This window comes from Sorex araneus, chromosome X, assembly GCF_027595985.1.
Source record: "Sorex araneus isolate mSorAra2 chromosome X, mSorAra2.pri, whole genome shotgun sequence".
NCBI classification, from domain to species: domain Eukaryota; kingdom Metazoa; phylum Chordata; class Mammalia; order Eulipotyphla; family Soricidae; genus Sorex; species Sorex araneus.
In genome coordinates this window covers 235,554,282-235,579,773 of record NC_073313.1, presented here as the reverse complement: position 1 = coordinate 235,579,773, position 25,492 = coordinate 235,554,282, and the positions used below count along the sequence as shown (strand labels likewise).

Here is a 25,492-nt window from a genome sequence, read left to right as displayed (position 1 = left end):
GGTTTTAAAATTTGTATTGTGTTGATTTAATTTGATAAAAAAAAAAGAAAATGAAGACTTAAAGTACCATTTTGGTGTGGTGTGTGTGCATGTGTGCATGTGTGTGTGTGAGTGTCTGTGTCTGTGTGTATGTATGTGCAGGGGTCTATTCCTGGCTCTATGCTCAGGAGTGAACCCTGGAGGTGCTAAGTGAACTATGTGGTGTTGGGAATTTGAACAAGGAGGCAATGCAACCACATACAAGGCAAGTGCCTTACCTCCTGTATATCTTTCCAGCTCCTTAAATTAATTTATTAATTAGGTCACATCCAGATGTACTCAGGGCTTACTCCTGCTTCTGCACTCAGGGATCACTCCTTATGGGCTCAGGGGACCAGAGGGAATGCCACTGATTGAACTTGTTTTGGCTGTATGCAAGGCAAGTGCATACCTAATCTACTATCTTTTGGGCCCCCTTAAATATTTTAATTGGAAATAAAATATTTCTAATAGAGCTAATTATTTTACCAAACCATTCTCTCCTGCCCACTTACTTATTACTCATTTACATATTTATTTCTGGATCAGACTTTTCTACTGTTCTGCCAAGGATAGTCTTGGGTCTCTTCAGCACTAGGTAGATCCAGTCACTTTCCAGATAATAGTTCATTTGCTGTGTTCTCTGATGGACTTTAAGAAAACACATACATTTGTAAGTTATGGAGCTAATCTTCATTGTTATAATGGGAGTAATGTTTTTTTTGTAACTTTCTGAAGTAGAAGATTAGTACAACTCAAATTAATATTGCTTCAAAAATCTTTGTTACTCATATTTTCCAGATTTTTCTTGGTTATTTTCATATTTGTTTCTCAAGTGAGGTTTTGAGCCTTGAGCATGATTGGTATGCCCCAAAAGCCAAAAATAAATGAAGTTTGAGACTGAGTTGGCCTTTTAAAAAATAATTTCAAGACTGGGAATGTAGCTCAGTGCTTTAAAATGTATGAGGCATCTGGTGTCAATTCCTTACAGGGATGACGTGGGTTGGAAGGGGGTGGAGGAAGATGAGGTAGGAAGCAGAATTGGAACCAACACCTTAGTAATAATGTAGATTACATTATGTAGAGACAAATGACCTATTTATTTTGAATCTTCCTTTTCAAGAACAAGCCAAATCTTTAAAAAAATTTTCTCTCCAATTTAGCACTGTTTTAAATTTTCTTCATAAAAGTTATTTGAGGACTAGGGAGATAGCTCAAAGTCTATAGTGCATGCTTTGCATGCCAGAGGCCCAGATTTGAATCCTGGCACCACATGGTTCCTTAGCATTGCCAGAAGCAACCTAAGCACCCAAGCAGAATCAGAAGTAGCCCTGGATTTGTATATATAAGCTATTTTATGTTTAATTTATCTCTAAGAATTTCAATTGGGATAAATTTCTTTTGTATTATTTAACTAGTTCTTGAAAACCAATAGCAAAGAAAACTGCTCAGTTTTGTATATTTCAGAACGAGTGAACTTGTTAAAATGTCATACTGCTTTTAATAGTTTCCCACTTGTTTTTGAATGTTTCATGTATATTATTTTCATATGTAATATAATTTAGCTAACTCCACTTTAATACTAATTCCTTGACCTTTTTTTCTTTTTGGGTCACACCAGTGATGCACAGGGTTTACTCCTGGCTCTGTACTCAGGAATTACTCTTGGCAGTACTCGGGGGACCATATGGGATGCTGGGAATCAAACCAGGTTGGCCGCATGCAAGGCAAACGCCCTACCCGCTGTGCTATTGTTCCAGCCCCCTACCCTTTTAATTTTTGAAAATTAAAAAAATATTTTAGGGCCATATGCAGTTGTGCTCAGGGATCACTCCCGGTGAGACTCAGGAAATCATAGTGGTGTTGGGGATCCAACTTGGGTCAGTTATATGCAAGGCAAACGCCCTACATGCTGTACTATTGCTCAGACCCTACCTTAGCCTTTTTAGGCCCATGCTATTAGCTAGCACTGCTAAAATAGTAACAATAAAATAATGGTGGGCTTCCTTATAATTACATCTGGCTTTAATGGTAATACTCTTGGTATTTTACCCTTAAATATTATAGGTATATGCTGTGTATACACACATATGTAATGTAAACATGTTTATACATCCCCCATAGAAATATTTTTAAATATCAAGATTACTGAAATTTATCAAATTTTTATTGTGAAAAGTGAATAATTTATTATACTTTACTTTTTCTCACTGAAATTAAAAAAAATTTTGTTGAGGACCAGTCCAGGCAGTGCTGGAGCTTCTGGCTATGCCAAGCAGCTCAGAAATGGAACCAGGACTACACCCTATATTAGGAGTGTGCCATGCACTGAGCCCCAGCCCCAGTCCCTCTTATTACTAACATTTTTCTGAGGAATTTGGAACTTTACCTGGTGATGCTCACAGACTGCTCGTACCTATGCTTGGGGCGGGGGTGTAGGGGGGTGATCACTCTACATAGTGTTCCAGGAACAAAGCATGTACTCAGTCCAATGAACTATCTCTCACTATTTTTTATAGTGAAGTAAATATCTTCATTATTTTTTTGTCATTTAACTTTTTTGGTTAAGGCACCATGGTCTACAAAGTTGTTCATAATAGAGTTTCACACATAGAATGTTCCAACATACAATGTTTCAACAATGTCCCCCAGGTTTCCTTCCACTATCACCCCAGCCTGTCATACATTTTAAAGTTTAGATTGTAATTTGGGTCTTATGCTTACCATGTTGTTGACTATATATATATATGTATGTATATATAATATATATGTGAGTGTGTACATATGTATATATGTATGTATGTGTATATATATTATAGGCATATGTATATAATACCTCTGAAGCCCCTGATCCCTGCCCTATCGCCTCCTGCCCACCTCTTATTTCCTCATTTGAGTTTCCTCCCCTGTTTTATTACTTCCTGCCCACCTCTTATCGCCCCCTTTGATTAATTTTCTTCCCTGTCTTTCTCATTTCTATAATCAAGGATCAAGGGAAATCTAGATAGTCTCCCTTTGATGCCTTTCATAATCTTGTCCTATTATTCCATATACCACAGGTGAGGATATACAATATTTGTCTTTCTTCTAACTTCAAGTAATGAAACCTCCAGTTCCATCCAAGTTGCAGCAAATTGCATTATTTAATCATCTTCATATTATTCCATTGTGTATATATAACACATCTTCTTTATTCACTCATCTGTCATTGGATATCTTAATTGATTCCTTATCCTAGTTATTGTACTAAATGCTGTAATAAATAATGATGTGCATATGTTTATTAAAATGAATGTTTTTGTATTTTGAGGGCAAATACCAATTGTTCAGTTGTATTGTAGCTCTATTCTGACTTTTCTGAGAAATCTCCATACTATTTTCTATATGGCTTGTACCAGACAACATTCCTACCAGCAATGGATGCAAGTTCCTTTTCACCACACCTGACTATACATATTGTTTCCAGATTTTTGGGGTTTTTTATTATGTGCAATTTATAATGATGTGAGATGATATCTCACTGTCACCCTGATTTGGATTTCCCTGATAATAAATGATACTAAGCACTTTTACATGTAAATATTGGCCAGCCATCAGTCTTCTTTCAAACAGAGAAGTGTCTGTTCATTTCCTCTCCCCGTTTAGTAGAATTTTTATTACTGGTTTTATTACTGGTTTTATTACTGATTTTATTGCTGTATATCTTGGGTATGGACTGGAGCGACAGCACAGTGGGTAGTGTTTGCCTTGCACATGGCTGACCAGGTTCGATTTCTCCGTCCCTCTCGGAGAGCCTGGCAAGCTACCGAGAGTTTCCCGCCCGCACTGCAGAGCCTGGCAAGCTACCCATGGCATATTTGATATGCCAAAAACAGTAACAACAAGTCTCACAATGGAGACGTTACTGGTGCCCACTCGAGCAAATCGACGAATAACAGGACAACAGTGCAGTGCTACAGTGCTATATTTTGGGTATTAAGCCTTTATCTGATATGTTTAGCGTGAATATTTCCTCCGATTTGGTTGGGTATCTTTTAGTTTTAGCCTGTGTTTAATTTGCCATGCAGAAACTTTTTAATATAATGTACTCCTAATTACTTATTTTTGTTTCTATTGAATTTTCCAGTGGAATCATATCACTGAAAACACTTTTGAGGTCCAAATCTTGATGCATTCTACCTATATTTTATGGACTCTCATCTAAACTCTGAATTGACTTTTGTTTAAGGTGTGTAAAATGAATCCAGGTTTATTGTTTAATAAAATGTGGTTATCCAGTTTTCCCATAACCTTTGGTTGAAAAGGCTACCTAATTCAATTTGTTTTTATTTACTTGGCATTAATGAACCCATATTTCTCTCTTTTTTTTTGTTTTTTGGGTCACACCCGGCGATGCACAGGGGTTACTCCTGGCTCATGCACTCAGGAATTACTCCTGGCAGTGCTTGGGGGACCATATGGATGCTGGGATTCGAACCCGGGTCACCCATGTGCAAGGCAAACGCCCTACCCGCTGTGCTATTGCTCCAGGCCCCCCATATTTCTCTCTTTCATTTGTCTAAGGTGGATCTCAAATAGAATGGAATATCGATACAATTTTTTTCTTTCCAGATATGAAATTCTTTGTATGATATGACATACATATATCATACATACACTGGCTTGCATAATTGCTCTTATTCTGAGTTTATATTATTTATATTGCAGTGATCCTGTTTTACCACGCATTTTTGCTTTTTTATTTATTTTGTTCCTTTGTTTTACCCCTAGTAATTTAGAAATTAAACATCCTGTTGTTATTTCATTAGTACCTATTTCAAAATAAAAGAAAGTGAAGCTATTTTTAATGACATTAAGAATACTTAGTACCAACTGCTTTCCCTAGAAATGATGAATGAGTCACATACTTCATACCTCCTTTTGTTCCTACCTCCCACATTTATTGGAATAAATTGGGACTTTAAATACTATTATTACTCTTTGTCTTTTTCATTTCCTCTTTCAAATTTTAATTTTTTTACATAGCCATTTTAAGAACAGTTTTTTTAGGGCCAGAGTGATAGTGCAGCAGGTAGGGCACTTGCCTTGCAAGCAGCCAACCCAGGTTTTATTACTGATATCCACTATGGTCCCCTGAGCCCCAGGAGTAATTCCTGAGTGCAGAGCCAGGAGTAATCCCTGAGCATCAGTGGGTGTGGCCCCCCAAACAAGAGAAAAGCAATATAAAACAATTAATTAAACATTAGTTTAAAAATGTACAGGTTACAATTTCCATCTCTATCTATTTCTATTTTCCTTTGAGGGGAGGTGCCTCTCAGCCACATGCCTATTTCATTTATAACATATCTCCTCTAAACCTAAAGTCCTTATTTTTATTTCTTGGATACTAAGGTATTGTTATTTTAAAAATAAGGTAGGAATCTTTATATATCTGAGAATGTATATTATATGTGTATTATTCTACATAGCAATTATAATGATAGGATATTTTACTATGAAAACAATAGTGTGCAAAGTTGTTTGTGCAGATTTGTTACTTGTGTAGCATTATTATAAAAGCAAAATTAGGAAGTTAGAAATGTCTACAAAGAGATTGTTCAAACAAAGTAGAATTATTTCCAACCATTATTGCAAAATCATACATTTTATCATGTTTGTCACCAACTGAATAAAAGCGTCATTAATCTTTTGATGGATATTGTAAGTTCTAATTCTAATGAAATGAGGCAATGCAAAGTGAGTAAACAGTAGTATTAGCTCTTTTAATATCAATATTCCACAATATTTCTATTTTTCAATTAGATTAAATATTGGATAGATACTTACTATTGAAAAGATATTTTTAAAAGAATCTTATTATGTTCCTTGTAGTAACTCCATGGATTCCTTTGGGCAACCCAGACCAGAAGATAACCAGTCAGTAGTCAGCCGAATGCAAAGGAAATACTGGAAAACAAAACAAGTATTTATCAAAGCAACCGGAAAAAAGGAGGATGAACATGTGGTAGCATCTGATGCAGAACTAGATGCTAAACTTGAGGTAAACTTGAGGATTCAGGTTATTACATATGACTGGCTATTTCTTTTATTTATTCAGTATTTTGGACAATGCCCCTTGCTAATGGTGCTCAGGGCTTAGCCCTGGCTCTGTGCTCAGAGATTCCCTGGTGCTCAGCAGACCAGGGATTTTAATTTGTGCCAGGGATCAAACGGGTCAGCTCTGTGCAAGGCAAATGCCCTAACCCCTTACACTATCTTTTAGGCCCATGAGTGGATATTATTATGAACTAAAAGGGGGACAAAGACAAGCTTTAAATACTGAAGAATTTTCGTGATAAGAATTTGATAATAGAGTGCATTTATATTCCTCTAACAATCAGATCTTCTAGATAGGAGGTTATAATTATCTCACAAACAGAATTGGCATGCTGTTATTTATAGATTAGATAAATCAGCAATTATGTCATATTTCTAGCTAAGGACTACCATTTTTAACAGTAATGCACATATAATTTTTTGTCTCTTTTGGGGCCACATCTGGCTGTGTGTTTAGCAATTTCTCCTGACTCTGCTCTGTGATTACTTCTGGAAGGGCTCAGGGGACCATATGGGGTGCTGGGAATCAAACCCATTCAGCTACATGTAAGGCAAGTGCCTTATCCACTGTATTATCTCTCCAGCCCAGTAATGAATATATTCTTGAGACATTATTATATCATGATATTTTCTAGTATATGTATATGAGGTTTTATAGCTCACTGGATAAATTGAAGTCAAATGATGAGTAAGAAAGTTTATAGATTGGAGTTTTAGTTTAAAGTATTATGGATATGGGGGCAGAGAGATATAATACAGAAATTAAGGTAATTGCTTTGTATGTTTGACCCAGTTTGGTCCATAGCACCAGAGAGTCCCCCGAGCACCACTCAGAATGACCCCTGAGCACAGAGCCAAGAGTAACCCCCTGAGAACTGCTGAGTGCTGCTAAAAAACACAAAACAAACAAATGCAGAAATAAATAAACTACTAAGATTTTACTATTTGTTTCGGAAAGTATTTGTCTAGAATTTAGCAACATATGTGACAAAATGGAAGGGACTTTATTAGAAGTGATATATGTTGTAACAATATGGGAGGTCTTCACTTTCCACATACATTTCCATAGTTGTCTTTGGCATTGGTTTATGTTGTTATATGATCTCTATGTAATAATTTTTAAAGTCATTGTTATTCTTATCAATTAGACAATATTTGAAATCAACCAAGAATTTATGATACACATTTACCAGTTTTTTGAAGAATGAAAACTACTTTCAGTATATTTATACTGATATCAAATAATTGTCTTACACATTATATATATTACACATGTATTTGTCAAATTGAGCCTCATTAAAGCTGGAAAAATTTCATTATGACATAAAATTAATAGTCTAGCAATCTTTCAAAGACCTATGGGGTAAAAGTCATCCATAATCACAATATGACTGCCATTTTAATCTACCTCTTCATGGATTTAAAACAGCTATTTATTTATTTTGGTTTTGAGGCCAAATCCAGTGGTTCTCAGAGCTTATTTCTGGCTCTGTCCTTAGGAATCACTACTGGCTGTACTATGTTTTTGGTCCCATAAAACAGCTTTTGTAAAGTGTCAAATCCAAATACTATATTTACATGAAAAATTGATGAGGGCCCTCCCATTGTGATTTTAGTGTGAGAACAATTAAAATAGCTTAATGTCGCATCAGTCTTTCTTGGGTCTTATCAAACACAATGACAGAAACACTGCTTAAGAAATAGAATTTTGGACATAATAATGACATTTGGAATTTATTTGATAATCAAAGGGCTAGGACCTAATATTTACCATAAAGCTTGTGTGTGTAGGGGGGTGTGATGTACAGGATGGAATCTAGGGCCTCTTACAGGTGAGATATGTTGATTTACTGCTAAACTGCATCCCTAACCTCTAATGCTCTCTTTTTTCCCCAATAAGTCTCTTAGCTTTGCCAGAAGGAAGTTGGATCCAAAACCTATACTGCTTTTTTCCTTCAGAAAGTCTAAATATAGAAATACGTGTTAAGAGTTTTCTCATATGTATAATGTGCTAACTTTAGAATGGGAGTCTTCTGGATATTTTATACATACACATTTTCTTCTAGTAACAGTAACAACACATAATTAAAACCCAAGGGTAAATACTAATACATACTAATCCAAAGTAAATATCATTTCAGAGTGGCTTGGTTTGGGGCCACACCTTGCAGGCAGTACTCAGAACTTAGCTTGTAGTCAGAGATCACTCCTAGAGGATCTTAGGGGACAATATAGGGTGCTAAGTATTGAATGTGGGTTGTCAATGTGCCCTACTAGCTGGATAATCTCTGTGGCCCCCCAGAAGTGAATGATTTTTGATTCAGTAATACATTATTTTCTTTTTCTTTCTTCTTCTTCTTTTTTTTTTTTTGGATACAGCCAGTGTTGCTCAGGGACTTCTCCTAGCTTTATGCTCAGGAGTTGCTTCTGGAGGTGTGAGGGAGGACTAAACTCAGTGCCAGAGGTTGAACCCAGCCTCCTGCAAGGCATGTGCTCTGACCCCATCATTTAATTTTTATTATAAATCTACTGATCTGCTATGTTTAGACCAGTAATGGAGAAAAGCCAGACTCAGAATTGACACTTTCTAAAGTTATTTTAATCTGTGGTTGGCAATATTTAATGCAATTTATATTTGATCTACTTTGTTGCTATTTAGATAGTAGTAGCTGAGGGGATAGTTGTAAATTTTTATTACCTTCTCTTTATCACCTTTCTTCAAAACCTCTTGGGTAAATCTAACTGTGGTTTCTAAAATAGAAATAAAAACAAGACCAAAGTTCATTAAAAGTCAAGGAAAACAGGCATAATACTTATAAGTAAATGTTCTGCTTTTAAGGTGCTCATAACATATTTTATGATTGTTTATGGTTCTTTAAAATGTCCTATTAAATTTTATATTTCAAAGGTTTTTCACTCCATTCAAGAGACATGCACTGAACTTCTGAAGATAGTTGAGAAATATCAGCTAAGACTCAATGGTATGAAGTCACAGATATATATCTAAAAATTCCTATTTAAATATTCATTTGCACTTAAAATAAAATATTTTTATATATGGTAGTTTAAAATTATTTTTGTGTGGTTTAAAATTATTTATATATAGTAGTTTAAAATTATTTTTGTGCTTAATTTCTTATGACAAAGAATAGCAACATGTTCTCAGAGTCCCTAATGTCTATCTCAGTTCATTAAATTGTCTGACACAAATTCATTTTGCTAAGTTTACTTTCATGTCCAGAGTTACTTAAAATTCTCTCTTGAATTTTGGTTACCATCCCATTCCCTATGCCCCTATGAATAGAAAATCTGTGTTATTCTCCATTTCTTCTCTTCAGCTTTCTATTGTACTCATGCCAGTCAAGTTTTCATTCCCACTGGTCTACCAAATTGCTCTTGTCATAGTTATTAAGATTTATATACAGTTATTTTTTTGGTTTTGTTTTTGGGGACCACACCCAGTAATGCTCTGGGCTTACTTCTGGCTGACTTCACAGTGCGTCCCTGGCAGTGCTTGGGGGACCATATAGGATGCTGGGGATCAAACCCAGGTCTGTCATGTTCAAGGCAAGCACCCTAACCACTGTACTATCTCTCTGACCTCTAAATACAGTTACTTTGTCTTGACTTATGTGTGTGTACCTGAGTATGTGATATAGGGCGTCAAACCTGGGGCCTCACACTTGCTAGCCATAGGATCTAGCACTGAGTCACATTCTGGGCCTTGGCACATTTTCTTTTATATTTCGCCTTATGGACCACATCTGGCTATATTCAGGGCTTACTCTGTATGCAGGAATCACTCTTAGTGGTGTCTGGTAGACCATATGCAATGCCAGGGACTGAACCTTGGCCAACTATGTGCAAGGCAAGCACCTTACCCACTATACTATCTCTTCAGTCCTTAGACCACGACTTTTATTGACTTATTTGTTGACCACTCATATTGTTTTCTGCTATTGGCTATTGTAAATAGTACAGAAATGAAAATAGGTGTGCATATGTATCTTACTGAATGTTTTAGTGGATGTTTGGGGTAGATGTCCAGGAATGGTAACTTTGGGTCATATGAAAGTTCTGTTTTTAACTTATTTGTTTGTTTTTTGGGTCACACCCAGTCGTACTTGGGCTTATTGCTGGCTCTGCTCTCAGGGATCACTCCTGGTGCAATGCTCAAGGCCCATAAAGGGTACTTGGGATCAAATCCAAATTGGATACATGCAAGCAAACACCCTATCCACTGTACTATCTCTCCAGCCCTTCTATTTCTAATTTCTTGAGAAGTCTACAAACCATTTTCCATTAAGACTGAACCAACAATGGTCCCAGTAACAGTGAATATAGGTTTGCTATTCATCTCATCCCTTCCAGAATAAATTGTTTCTGGACACTTTTATAAAGACCATTTTCTCTGGTGTGAGGTGATAACTCATAGTTGTTTTGTTAGTGTGCATTTCCCTGATTATCACTGATGACGAACAGTTTTTTCTTTTTGGGTCACACTCAGTGATGCTCAGGGATTACACCTGGCTCTGCACTTAGGAATCACTCCAGGTAGTGCTCAGGGCACCACACGGGATGCTGGGAATAGAACCTGGGTCGGCTGCATGCAAGGCAAACGCCCTACCTGCTGTGCTATCGCTCCAGCCCCTCTGACGAACAGTTTTTATATGCCTATTATTGGCAAACAATCTTTGTCTTCTTTAATGAATTGACGTTGAACTCCTTTCCCCATTGTTTGATGTGGTTGTTTTCCTATGTTGAGTTTTGTGGATGCATAATGTATCTTGAATATTAGTTCTTTGCCTGGTCCATGCTATGTGAATATTTTCTCCCATTCAGTAGGAAGGCTTTGTATTTTTGATATCATAGATTTTTTAATGCAGTAGTTTTTTTTTGTTTTTGTTTTTGTTTTTGTTTTTTGCTTTTTGGGTCACACCCGGCGATGCACAGGGGTTACTCCTGGTTCTACACACAGGAATTACTCCTGGCGGTGCTCAGGGGACCATATGGGATGCTGGGATTCGAACCCGGGTCAGCTGTGTGCAAGGCAAATGCCCTACCCGCTGTGCTATCGCTCCAGCCCCGCAGTAGTTTTTTAATTTCTTTCTTTCTTCTTCCTTCCTTCCTTCCTTCCTTCCTTCCTTCCTTCCTTCCTTCCTTCCTTCCTTCCTTCCTTCCTTCCTTCCTTCCTTCCTTCCTTCCTTCCTTCTCTTTCTTTCTTTCTTTCTTTCTTTCTTTCTTTCTTTCTTTCTTTCTTTCTTTCTTTCTTTCTTTCTTTCTATACACCCGGCGATGCACAGGGGTCACTCCTGGCTCTGCACTCAGGAACTACCCCTGGCGGTGCTCAGGGGACCATATAGGATGCCGGGAATTGAACCCGGGTTGGCCGAGTGCAAGGCAAACACCCTACTCGCTGTACTATCGCTCCAGCCCCTAGCTTTTAAACTTTATGTAGTCCCATTTGTCTATTTCTGTTTTTGTTTTCTTTGCTAGTGACCTCATTGGAGCTCTTTGTGGTAGATATCAGGGAGGATTCTGCCTTTGTTTTCTTCAGTTTATCTTCCATACATCTGATATTGAAGTCTTTAAAACCATATTTGAACAATCTTTGAATTCCTGAGATAAAAATATACACTTTATCATGATGTATAACCCATTTAATGTTTTGTTTGGTCCAATTTGATAGGTTTTTATTGAGACTTTTGTATCCATGTTCATCAGGGATATTTGTAATTTTCTTTTTTAGTTATGTCTGTCTACATTTAATATCAGAGTAATGTTGGCCTCATAGAAACTGGGAGTATTCTTTTTTCTTTCTCTTTCTGGAAGAGCTTCAGAAGGGTAGGTCCCCTTTGAAAATTTAGATTTCAATAACTGTCACAGGCTAGTAATAAATGGTTCCAAACTGTCATTTTGCTGGTGAAACTTTTAAGATTTCAACAGCAAAATTATCCTGAACATTTGTGGGTCTGGGATATTGAGCATATGAAGTGAACCTAGAATAGAATTGAAGAATAAGTTAACAAACTGAAATGGGCAAGTAATGATCCCAAAATGTGTCTCTGTGTATTTGAAAATGAATTTATTTGTAGTTTTATTTTATAGGTTGGGAATTTGTTTTCTCACTAAAAGATTAATCTTTCTCAAAATGAGGTCCATGAATTCACTACATCAGAATCATCTGGAATGCTTTTGAATAAAGCAGATTTTCATACCCATAAAATCAGAATTTTTAGAAATGGAGCCTAGGAATTTACATATAAAAATTAATCTTTCTTCTCCCAAGTAATTCTTATGTGTAGAGAAGTAATGCAGTGAGAATTTAGGTGTGTGTTTTAAGTGGATTATAAAATGAAACAATTAATTACACTATTTTTTTTCCTAGTTATATCGGAGGAAGAAAATGAACTAGGGCTATTTTTAAAGTTTCAAGCAGAACGGGATGCAACCCAAGCTGGCAAAATGATGGATGCCACTGGCAAGGCTCTCTGTTCTTCAGCCAAGCAAAGGTTTTCCATAGTTTTGCATCATCCTAAAATCTAGATAGTCTATGTTTTGATGTATGTCCTAAATATTCATATTTACATAGGTTACTGATTATTCTTTTAGAGAGTTAAAAGAGAGAGAGAGATCTTTCAGGTATATAACTATTTTGATGCCTAGCTCTTACTTTGTGTTAAAATAATTTGTTAAAATTTAACATTCTCATGAGGCCAAAGTGATAGTACAACAGGTAGGGTTTGCCTTGTACCTGGCTGACCCAGGTTCAATCTCTGACATCTGTATGGTCCCCTGAACACCACCAGGAATAGTTCCTGAGTGCAGAGCCAGGAGTATCCCCTGAGCACCACTGGGTGTGGCCCAAAAATAAACAAAAAAATGTTGTCATTCTTAGTTACTTTATTCCTATAAATAGCCTCTAGGCCCATATTTAAATTTCTTGGTGATTTAATGCAACAGGCACAGAACAAATAAAATTTAACTACATATATTGTATTTTTTTCACTTTTTTTGGATATTATACTATGTGTATGTGTATTGGAAGCTGTTTGTTTGTTGTAGTTTTGGTGCCTTGCCCAGTGGTGCTCAGGGATTAGTCCTGACTCTGCACTCAGGAATTACTCCTATTGGTACTTAGGAGACTATTTGCAATACCGGGATTGAACCTAGGTCAGCCATGTACAAGGCAGTCCCTTATTTGCTATACTATCGCTACAGCCCCATAAGGGAATTTTTTCCTTCTAATTCTATGCTTTAAGTTTTATCATTTTATAATTTTTGACATAGAGATACCTGCTTCACAGAGTTTTCTATTATAATTATAAATCTTTGTAGTTTTAGAAGAAAACAGGCCCTATCATATCTGTGATGGAGGTACAACTTAAAAGGCTATCCTATTCTGAAGCACCATATTGATGCAGAGTACAATCCCTGTCCCTTCATTAGTTCTCCCTCTCTCTTTGTTAGGGAAAGGATACACACAGTCAGTGGTCAAGAGCAACTCCTGAATATGTGCTCAGGGGTCATTGTGGGTGGTGCTTGAGGGGACCATGAGGTGCCAGGAAGTGAACCTGGAGCTCTTGCATGTAAAGCATGTGTTCTAGTCCTCTAAGCCAATTTTCTTCCCCCCTCATTAGTTCTTGTATTATTTCAGTGTTTTTCTATACCCAGAATTTATGAAATTTGTCAAGTGAAAGACTTTCTACTTATCAACAGGGTTATGTTTTATGATTACAGGGACTCTTTGATTTATAGAACTTTTTTATGACAGTTTTTCTTGGCAGGTTGTTTATACATGAATTAGCATGAAAATATTGCAAATGTTATATATTTCCTAAAATAAGAAAAGCAGGAGATAAAGACACATTTTAATTAACATTTCTAAGTTGGTTATATAAAACTTTCTGAACTTTCTTAGACATTTTATTTGATAAAATTCCTGTTTATCAATTCATTTTGATCATAAAAATGCTTTATGGCTATTTTAAATATGTGGGGTTTTTTTGTTTCTTATGGAATGTATACCCCTCTGATTTTTACCTCTCTGCCATTAGACTGGCCCTGTGTATTCCCCTATCTCGTCTGAAGCAAGAAGTAGCAACATTCAGTAAAAGGGCAGTATCTGATACCTTGGTGACCATTAATCGGATGGAGCAGGCACGCACAGAATACAGAGGAGCTTTGCTGTGGATGAAAGATGTATCTCAGGAGCTTGATCCAGAAACCTTAAAACAAATGGAAAAATTCAGAAAAGTATGAAAATACTTCCTTCTCTTTATTCATAAACCTACTGAAATTATATGAAATTATAATCAAGATTCTTACTTTTTGGGTGGCACTCCAAACCTGTCAACAATTTCTATTGATTTTTTAAAAATCCTCCTCACAGTATATTTAACTATGCTTTAAATATTGTGTACTTGGAATATGGAAATATGGCAGTAGAAGGAAAATTTTCCTAGTGAGGAAAATATGTAACTTGCTCGTTGTTGGTTTGTTCTTGGGCCACACCCAGTGATACTCAGGGATCACTCTGGACTCTGCATTCAGGAATTACTCCTGGTGATACTCTAGGGACCATATGAGATGCTGGGGATTGAACCTGGGTCTGCCACGTGTAAGCAAGCCCTATGTGCAGCACTATTTCTCCTGAAAATATATAATTTAAGTAAACATTTCCATAAAATTATAAGAAAAAGTGAAGGCTTGCAAGTTTTTTTTCTGCCCTAAGGGTTTTAGAAAGTCCCCTGAGCTTTTTTTGTTTGTTTGGGGGCCACAGTAAGTGGTGCTCAGGATTTACACTCAGGGAATCAGGGTTATGCAGGGTTTAGGGGACCATATATGGTGGAATCTGGGTTGTGTACATGTGTGGCAAGTGTCCACCCACTTTACTGTTTCTCTTGCCCAACCACATATCATCTTATGTTCCAACTAAAATATCATGCATGCACTCACTAAGGACTTCCTTGATATCCAGCAAAAGTATCACTCATTTCTTTTTGTTTATATATGTTTTCTTTGCAATTTGAGATTAATTCACCTACAGTACATTTAATTATTTATTTTTTCTGGATCTTATCTTTCAGGGGTTATGTAAAATAATTTTGTACACTACATTTCCCCAGTGCCTAAAACAGTGCCTGACACCTAATAATATAATGTAAATATTTGTTACTTGAATGAATATACTTAAAAAGTTAAGTAGTCAAACTGTTTGGTGGCATATGACTCACCTTATATACAGAAAACAGAGTATCTGTATTTCAGTGTACAATGTTTCATGTCAGAAAATTATGTCTTAAAATCTGCATGGTGTAGTTATATCTGTGTTATTTATAATTCTTTTTTTATGATTGCAGGTACAGATCCAAGTGAGAAATAGCAAAGCTTCTTTTGACAAGTTAAAGATGGATGTTTGTCAGAAAGTGGATTTACTTGGAGCTAGTCGCTGCAATATGTTATCTCATTCACTCACTACCTACCAGGTACCCACCTCCATGGTCAGCATGTCCTTGCAGTAAAGATGAGTGGTGAGATTCCTTTTTAAAAGTTGTCTAAAGGGTGTAAAAAATAAAAGACTATAATTTATCAGATTCTTTTGTCTTTGCTACAGTTGACTTATGCAGTTACGACAAAGAAACGTGGAATTTTAGATTAAAAAAAATCACCCAAAAAACACTTAGGTATTGCTTACTCCTTTTTTTTCTTTTTTTGCTTTTTGGGTCACACCTGGTGATGCACAGGGGTTACTCCTGGCTCTGTGCTCAGGAATTACTCCTGGCAGTGCTCAGGGGACCATGTGGGATGTTGGGAATTGAACTCGGGTTGGCTGTGTGCAAGGCAAATGCCCTACCAGCTGTGCTATTGCTCTAGCCCCAGTATTGCTTACTCTTATAGCTTCATATGTTCCATTTGGTACCTTAGGAGAGATACATGGACCAAATTGGGATGAGGAGAATATTGAGGCGAAGCTCATTAGTCCTGGTCACCTAGAAGTACTCCCAGTTTGAACTTCTCTGTAAAATTTTATTGTGACTAAAATGCTATGGCTTAAAAAGTTTAAGATTTTGTCATTTATGAATGATGAAAGTATAATCTATAATTAAATAGAATTGTTGGGTTTTAAAACCTAAGTTTTTCATTGTGGGTTATACGTTCCTTTTATTCTACTGAACTTCCATCTTACACCACTGTGATCTTTAAACTCTCACTTGTGGGCCAAAAAAAAAAATAGTACAAGGGTTAAGGTTCTTGCACATGGTGATCAAAGTTCGATTTCTGGCACCACATACCTGAGCACTGCCAGGAATGATCCCTGAGTACAAAGCCAGAAGTAAGCACTAAACAGCACTGGATGTGGCTCAAAACCAAAACAAACAAAAGACACTGAAAGACACAAGTAGCATGCAATGAATAAGTTCGATATTTGTAAGTAACAATAATACATAGTTTTTTTTGGTTTGGGAGCCACATCCTATAGTGTTTAAAGGATCATTCCTAGAAATGCTCAAGGGACCATATGTGGTGCCAGGGATGGATCGGTTGTGTAGGCAAAGTATCTTAACCTCTGTGCTTTCTCTCTAGCCCCACAGTTACTGATTTTCACATGAATTTGTAGATGGCAAAATAGAAGAATAAATTGTATTCATAAATAAAAGTAATAAACTAAAGGAAATGGGTATTCATGGCTGCTTTTTGGGAATCTACCTATTTCAGTTCAGTACTGTGGAATTGAGGAATGAAAAAAAGATGCACTTAAAAATAAAAGTATATGACATTCTGTATAGCACAGTGTCTGAAATGCAGTCACAGTTTGTTCAGTTCAGCTTTGTTCTTTCTCTTCACTTAACCTCCCTCACATTTTTTCTTTTTCCCTCAAAGGGAATCCCCAGACTCTAGGACTGGATGATTGCCTCAAGGCATATAGAGATTGAACTCATTGACCTCACATTTAACCCTGGAATTTCCTAAACCAGTGAGCCATCTTTTACCCTTTCTCATCATGGATCCCAAACAGCAGAGCTGTCAGGATCACCTCAGCGTTCAGGTGGCACTGGGATTTGAACCTTGTGCTTGTGGGGAAAGGGCTTTAAGCCACATTTCCAGGCCCCTTCTCTTTGGATAAAAACCTTGAAACAACTAGGAAAATGTCCAGTTACCTGAGTTAGCGGAAGAACACCTTTTCTTTGGCAAGTCCTTCTAGAACTTTTGAAAGACCAAATTTAGTGGCCTTTCATATGATTTTTCCTCCAATGAGTAAAGGCCTATGTATGTTCACCAACACAGATTTACACCCATCCCTGATATCAATATGGCATTTTTGTGCTTTTAATTTTTTTCTTTTGTATTCCTCAAAAAGTGTTTGAATCCATCAGTTTTGTTCTCTTGGCTGTAGTTTCTCTCCAGCTTGACCTAGGGTCCCTTCCAGTGCTTAGACAGGCATACACATGAGAAGACACAGATGCCAGTTCTTATCTAGAGTTACTGTTCATTGTGCTTTTTGGTCTCTTGAACAAGTTCCTGCTTTTTGTTACATAATAACTACTCATCTATTACACTAGTGATTAAAAAAAAACAGCACTTAAAAATATTCTTGCAGAGGAAGCAGAACTGTAGTGTACCTTTTCTTTTTCTGCAGAGAACACTGCTTGGATTCTGGGAGAAAACAGCTGGAATGATGTCCCAGATTGATGGGGCCTGTGTTGGCTTTCACCCTTATGGTTATGTAGCTCTCAAGGTATCTTTCTTTCCGTGTTCTTTTGTTTCTGTTTGGTTTCTTTTGTTTGGGGGCCACAACTAGTGGCACTCAGGAGCTTACTCCTGGCATATTGCTGGTGACCTGCTCCTGGGCATACTGGTGGAGTTGGAATCTGGATCTCCTGCATGCAGAGCTCATGCTGCTGTCCTCTGAGTTCCCCATGTTCTTTTACTAGATAAATTACATTTTAATTTGGGTAATATTCAAAGTTCTTTTTTGCTAAGCTTAATTTCAAATATACAAAACACTGAGAACTCTTTGCTTACCTTTTGTCAGATGTCTGCACTTCCCTCATCCAAATACTACCAGCAGCACTACACAAATACATAGGCATATGTTTTTGGCAGGATCAAGCTATTTGAGTGTGGCAGTGGGGAGTGAAAATCAAACTAAAGTATAGTGACACAAGAAAAGGCACAGTAAGGAAAAGCACAAGGAGAAGAAATTATATAAAATCATGCAATTTTCAAATATGGCCAGATTACTTATCTAATACTTGTTCAAGGAAATTTTTCTCATTTTACTTTTACACTGATGCCATAGATGTGATTCATGATATAAAAAAAGAAATCATGCCAGTTTAGGTTTAGGTCAGTTTAGGTCGCTGCATATGTCTGATAATACTGCATTAAGTCAGCTCTTTTTAAAACAGTTACATGTAAAAGGAACTCTTGGGCTATGATTAGAATGTTTTAAATATTCCCATAGCTTCCTATTAACTTTCCATATATATGGATCAGAGTCCATATATGTTAATCACTTCTTCAGTTCTGACTAGACTTCAATATCTTTGAACTTAACATTCTGACTTATTTTAAGTTGAGCTAAAAAATATCATTGGTGTCCCAGAGAGACAGTGCAGGGGTTAAGGTACTTGGCTTGCATGTGACTGACCCCAGTTCAATCCTGGTATCAAATATGTCCCAAGAATACTGACGGATTGATTCCTGTGCACAGAGCCAGGAATAAGCCATGAGCACTGCCTGCCCAACTGCCCCACCAAAAAATAAAAAAATTTAAAAAGAAAGAAAATATCATTAGTGAATTTTCTCAAGCTAGATGTGATATCTGTGATGAGTTCATATCTTGTAATCTTGTAATCTTAAACCTGTATATTCCTGGTATGGATTTTGGGGGGAGAATTTGGGGGAGGGGTGTTAATTGGACTCAGGGGTTACTCACAGCGTGGAGTTTGGAGTACTATACAGCATTGGGAATCAAACCTAGGTATCGTGCATGTGAAGCACGAACTCTAGCCTCTTAAGTTCTCCAGCTCAGTATGAACTTTTAAAGTCATATTATTATATAGCACCTACCAGTCCATTGAATACCTTTCAATAAGTTTTTTTGTTTTGTTGATTTTGTTTTCCTTTACTTTTTCAACTATACTATAGCACTTTGTCTATTATGGGGAAATTTAACACTCAGTTGCTGCTCAAAACTGAAGTAAAATTTTTTTAGCTATGTTTAAAACATTGCACTACAGACTGTGGCATATTACAATTTTTTTAGCTATGTTTAAAACATTGCACTACAGACTGTGGCATATTACAATGTTGTAAACCCTGTGACTAGCCCTTGTAACTGTGTGTATGTTTGCCACAGGCAACCAAGGTAGACAAAAATATGGGTTCAGTTCAAATTACATTTCCCATATCTCTCATTCTCCACTTGAGAATTATTTCCCTACTTAATATTGTTTATATTTTTATTTTGACTTTTCACAAAGGGAAAAACAGCTTATTCATATTTACTTAATGTTGAATTTCTTTAGCAACTTCAAGACACTTCAAGCACGGTTACTGAAGATCACAAAGAAGAACAAGTAGAAAACAGTTTTCTTACTGAAAACCTCAATAAGTAAGCAGGCAAAATTTACATATGTTTTGAAAGTCCTGGATATTATTATATAATATAGTTGAAAGTTGCTTCTTCTTGTAATTACTGCTTATTTCTCTCTCTTTTTAACATATCAGACATGGAAGTAACAGGGATACACAACAGATTGTAATAACAAATCCAAATTTTACAGTTTGGGAAACAGCCTTGCATTAAGGAAAAGGTCCCAAGTAGATAGTGTAAGGTTTATGGCCTTTCAAGTGCCATACAAAAGATGATAGAAAATGGAAAAGTATACCATATTCATGGATTGGAAGAATTAATATTGTCAAAATGATCAGCCTGTCTAGATTATTGTACAGATTTAAAAGAAACACAATTTCTTTTAAAATCTCTATGACATTCTTTTAGAACTTAGAACAAGCATTACTTAAATTTGTATGGAACCATAAACTCCCAAATACTCAAAACCATTTTGAGAAAAAAAAAGACATTGGGAGGTATCACATTTCATGACTTTAAATTATCTCAAAAAGGTATAATAATCAAAACAGCATGATAGTGGACTATAAGTAAACTGTCACACCAATAAATTGGAATTAAACCCAGATATAAACCCGAAGGTCTATGGACAGTTAATTTTTGACAATGGAGCTAGGTGTATATGTCCTTAATTTTGTTCCCAAGTGTTCTTGAGCAAAACCCCTCAATGTTTAGAAAGCATATTTATGACTTGGAGACAATTTGCTAGAGTTCTTAGCAAAGGCCTGTTGTGTTAAACGTGATTCCTGATCTTCATAAATACCCAGTAAATGTTTATTGAGATAATAAGGTCCACAGATGACTTGTTTCAGACACATTTTAGTAGTTGTACTACACAATTATTTTAATATCTCCTCAGTTAAAACTTCTTTTTAACAATATAAAAATTGTCTATAGAATGAGTCTCAAAAGTTTTTAAGCAAATATCTTTGTAATTTTTAAAAAAATTCTTTTTAATTTATTAAAAATTTATTTTAGGTTAGTTTTGCCAGATGAGGAAATTAGCTTGGAAAGTGAACCAGGTAAGGTGGTCAACTCATTACTTTGAAATAATTAAGAATAAAAATTTTTAATGTCAAAGCAATCTATCACAGAATTTACAAGAAATTATATTAACATTTACTCAGCTCATGAAATATGGTAAATGATTTTATACTTCTTAGCTTTTCTTTTCTGGTCTAACTTTATTGAGTTGTAACTGTCATTAAATATGGTATAAATAAGTTTAAGATATATGATGATTTGATAGTTGTATATAACAAAGGTTATCACAAGAAGGTTAGTTAATACATTTGTCACCACATATAGTTAACATATTTACTTTTGAAGTAAGATCATCTACTTTCTTAAGTATGTATTGTGGGAGTTTGTTTTGATGGGGTTTGCGGCCACAACTGGAGGTGCTCAGGACTTTCTTCTGGCTCCATGCTCAGGGATCCAACTCTTCTATCCCCATTTTGAGAGTTTTTGTCATAAACTGATGTTGAAACTTGTCAAAAGTATTCTATGCATCTAGGGGGCTGGAGCAATAGCACAGCGGGTAGGGCGCTTGCCTTGCACGCGGCCAACCCAGGCTGACCCAGGTTCGAATCCCAGCATCCCATATGGTCCCCTGAGCACCGCCAGGGGTAATTCCTGAGTGTAGAACCAGGAGTAACCCCTGTGCATTGCTGGGTGTGACCCAAAAAGCAAAAAAAAAAAAAAAAAAAAAAAAAAGTATTCTATGCATCTATTAATAAGATTTTTATCTTTCCTTTTGTTGATGTGGTGTAACACATTGATTGATGAGCATCTGTTAGAACTCTAAATTGCCCAATCTCTATTCTCTTGTTTAGAAACTTTCCTTAGTTTGACTGCCAGGGTTACTGTCATCCATTTTATCCCTGCCCTCAAAACCTTGGTGCTCCTCCTCATTTTTTTCCTCTGCAAACCTCCAGAATCTCTCATATTTATAGGATTTTCCTTCCACTATTTCCCAGTATTCAACTAAAATCTTTACTACAAAATCCATTATTCCCCCTTCTGTACTTTTCAACATTTTCTTACTAGCTCTGTATTTGAATTTATAACAGAATTCATCCTTCAGCCTTCTTACCTTTATTCATTTCTTTTTGGCGCTTTCCAAGAAGCACTAGGGGGGCAGAGGCCACTCCTGGCAATGCTCAACTAACCCAGCAAATGGCTCAGCTCTCAAGCATAGAGATGCAATGCTACTCTGTGCATCTCGGCCAACCCAGATTTGATTCCTCCGCCCTTCTTGGAGAGCCCAGCAAGCTACCAAGAGTATCTTGCCCACACGGCAGAGCCTGGCAAGCTACCTGTGGCATATCCGATATGCCAAAAACAGTCACAAGTCTCATGATGGAGACATTACTGGTGCCCACTCGAGCAAATCGATGAGCAATGGGATGACAGTGACAGTAACAGCTTTGTTTGTTTAACCCTTTTGAATATCCTTTTTATTTTTATTTTTTTAATTTATTTTTTATTTTTCTTATGGATGTGATACTTTATTTTTTTTATATTTTTTTAATTTAAATTTTATTGAATCACCATGTGGAGGGTTACATAGTTCTCAGGATTATGTCAGTTATACAATACTCAAACACCCTTCCCTTCACCAGTGCCCATATTCCATCACCAACCACTCCATTATACCTCCCGCTCCCTCCCGCCCCCCCAGTCCCCGCCCTTGTAAGTGATAAGTTTCACTTTGTTTACGGTTTATCTTGGTTACATTCCATATTTCAACACATAACTCACTATTGTTGCTAGGGTTTCCCCCCAAAAAAGAAAAGACAGTCCTACTGTCAAGGGAGCATTTGATAGCTCTCCATTGCTGAGAATGTAGAGATATTAAGTCTCGCTGTTTGTTACATAACTTTTCTATTTTTTCCCCCCTCGTCCCGTGCCACCAAGTTCACGCCTGTTTAGTAATCGCCGCGCTGCTTGACAAAGGGAAAAAAAAAAAAACGAAAAAGATGGTTATTTCCCGTCATCAGCCGGCGTGGGGCTCTGGCTTAGTTGATAGTCTGGTAGAATGTCTGCAAGCAGTTTCTGGAACCAAAAGTAGTGCGCTGGTATCGGCCCCGGCTCGAGATTCCACCCGCGTCCCGCTGTTCCAAGTACATAATAATTTATTCTCTTGTATCCCATTCCCACGCCACCAGGTCCGTGTCAGCTTAATGGACATCATACTATGGTTAACGCCACGCCGCGTTTCTTCCCAAGAAAGGATATTTCTTCTCAGCCGGCGTGGGGATATGGCTTAGTTCAGTCTATAGAGATGGCTACCTTGCCTTCAATATTTCAGCAAAAGACTAACTATTCTTGTTAGGATTTCCCACCAAAGTCCGACCCGTCAAAAGAGAACCATTTCATATTGGTGATGATTAAATGACATTAGGTCGAGCGGCCATGGCAATGGCCTCGCGGCTTTGAATTTCTGTATAAAGTCCAGGGAAAGTACAGCCAGAAATTACACGTCACTACAAACTTTAACCCTATTATGGTCCCCCAAAAGTCCAACCCATTACAAAGGAACCATTTCTTATTGGTGATGATTAAATGACATTAGGTTGCACAGCCATGGCAGCGGCCTCGCGGCTTTGAATTTCTGTATAAAGTCCAGGGAAAGTACAGCCAGAAATTACACGTCACTACAAACTTTAACCCTATTATGATCCCCCCAAAGTCCAACCCGTTACAAAGGAACTATTTCACATTGCTGATGATTAGATGACATTAGGTCGCGCAGCCGCAGGAGCAGCTGCGCAGTTTTGGGTTTCTATATAAAGTCCAGGGAAAATTCTGCTTAAAATTCTATCACTACAATCTTTTACCCTTTAACAAAAAACTCAGTACTGTTGTTTGGAGTTTCCCCCCACGGTAAGCCCTGCTACAAAGGAACATTTACACGTTGCTGACAATCAAGAGATATTAGGTCTTGATTGTCAGCAACATGTAGGCTGCAATAGCAGCCTCGCGGTTTTGGATTTCTATATGAAGTTCAGGGAAAATTCTTTTGGTAATTTCATCACTCGCTGGCGGCACCTGGGCCAGTAGCTCCGAGCACACAGTTTGGAGTCATTTTGGGGGCGCTGCTCGTGTCCAAAGTGGTTCAGTTGCCTCCGGGGTCGATCTCATGCGGTGGCAGAAAAGAGCGTACCCACATGGCTCTGTGCTTAAATACGTGCACAGGGCGGATCCGGAAGTCCCGCCCATCGGCTTTCCCGGGCTTCCTGCATAGTCTAAAAACCAGCTGTTGCCTCGCTGCGTTCAAAAAGAAAGAGTTGAGAGAGAAAAGACCATACCCCGCTGGCAGCGCCTGGGCCAGTAGCTCTGATCACACAGTTTGGAGGCATTTTGGGGGCGCTGCTCGTGTCCAAAGTGGTTCAGTCGCCTCCGGGGTCGATCTCGCGCGGCGGCAGAAAAGAGCTGAATATCCTTTTTAATGTTCTCAAGAGAGCCTAAAATTTTAATAAAGCCATAGTGGAGCTATTAATTTTTCTTGTCCTTAGATTGTGATATCTTCTACATTTTCTTGTTTTTGTAGCTAAAAGAGTAGCAACACTATTCACTTTTATATGTAGGAATAATTTGAATTTCATTTATCTTTTTATTTATGTCTTTATATATGTGTGTGTATATATACATATGGGGGTTTTTTAGATTTTATTTTAAGCACTGTAGTTTACAGAAGTATTAATGGCAGGGCTTGATGTATAATACATTTCCAGCACCACACCCTTTACCAGGGTGTTTGCTTATCTCCACCATTGTCCCAGAGTACCTGCTTTCTCTGTAAACTTCTTACTAGACACCAGTCCTCAGTTTCTGTTGCCTTTGGGCATTTGCTACATGTTTCTTTATATCCCCATAAGAGAAAGATCATCCTGTATCCCTTTCCTTCTAACTTCACTTAGCAAGATACCCTCCAGATCCATTCATATAGCAGCAAATTGCATATTTTCTTAAAGCTGAGTAGTATATTCCATTATGTATATGTACCATAGTTTCTTTATCCAGTCATCTGTTCTTGGAAGTTTGGGTTGTTTCCACGTTTTGGCTGTTGTAAGTAGTGCTTCAATGAACATAGGAGTTCAAAGGTCCTTTCAGAATAGAGTTTTTGGGCCCTTAGAGTAGATGTCAAGATGTGGAACTGCTAAATCATATGGAAGTTCAATTTCAAGTTTTGTAAGAAGTGTCCGTATTGTTTTCCCAGAATGGTTAGACCAGTAGGTAATCCCACCATCAGTTAATGAGGGTTCCTTTTTCCCCACATTCCCACCAAAACGAGTTGTTTTTGTTTTTCGTAATGTGTGCCAGTCTAATTGGTATGGAATATCTCATTGTTCTCATTTAATTTCCTTAATGATAAGTGATAAAAAAACATTTTTTATATACGTTTTGGCGATCATTATACTGGGGCTGGAGCGATAGCACAGCGGTAGGGCGTTCGCCTTTCACGCGGCCAACCCGTGTTCGATTCTTCAGCCCCTCTCGGAGAGCTAGGCAAGCTACCGAGAGTATTGCGCCCACATGGCAGAGCCTGGCAAGCTACCCATGGTGTATTCGATATGCCAAAAGCCAGTAACAATAAGTCTCACAATGAGAGACGTTACTGGTGCCTGCTTGAACAAATCGATGAGCAATGGGATGACAGTGACAGTGACGTTTTGGCCATATATATGTCTATTTGAGAAGGTCTGTCTTTCCTTCCTCTCCTCATATTTT

General features: G+C 37.3%; 1 protein-coding gene across 10 annotated transcripts in view; it reads left to right on the top strand.

The window, feature by feature from the left end:
• The window catches only part of ICA1L (islet cell autoantigen 1 like), a 42,061-nt gene that overhangs the window by 2,570 nt on the left and 13,999 nt on the right, over positions 1-25,492 (top strand). For 5 of the 10 annotated variants that reach the window (XM_055122182.1, XM_055122184.1, XM_055122180.1 and 2 more), the window contains 9 exons: positions 4,145-4,246; positions 5,890-6,058; positions 9,023-9,095; positions 12,503-12,626; positions 14,172-14,370; positions 15,477-15,602; positions 17,756-17,854; positions 19,650-19,735; positions 20,735-20,778. In XM_055122182.1, coding sequence (XP_054978157.1) covers positions 5,897-6,058; positions 9,023-9,095; positions 12,503-12,626; positions 14,172-14,370; positions 15,477-15,602; positions 17,756-17,854; positions 19,650-19,735; positions 20,735-20,778 — 913 coding nt within the window. In that variant the 5' untranslated portion in view covers positions 4,145-4,246; positions 5,890-5,896. Of the gene's footprint in view, positions 1-1,639; positions 1,730-4,144; positions 4,247-5,889; positions 6,059-9,022; positions 9,096-12,502; positions 12,627-14,171; positions 14,371-15,476; positions 15,603-17,755; positions 17,855-19,649; positions 19,736-20,734; positions 20,779-25,492 lie in introns of all 10 variants that reach the window. The other 5 variants (XM_055122189.1, XM_055122186.1, XM_055122187.1 and 2 more) reach the window with 2 other exon arrangements.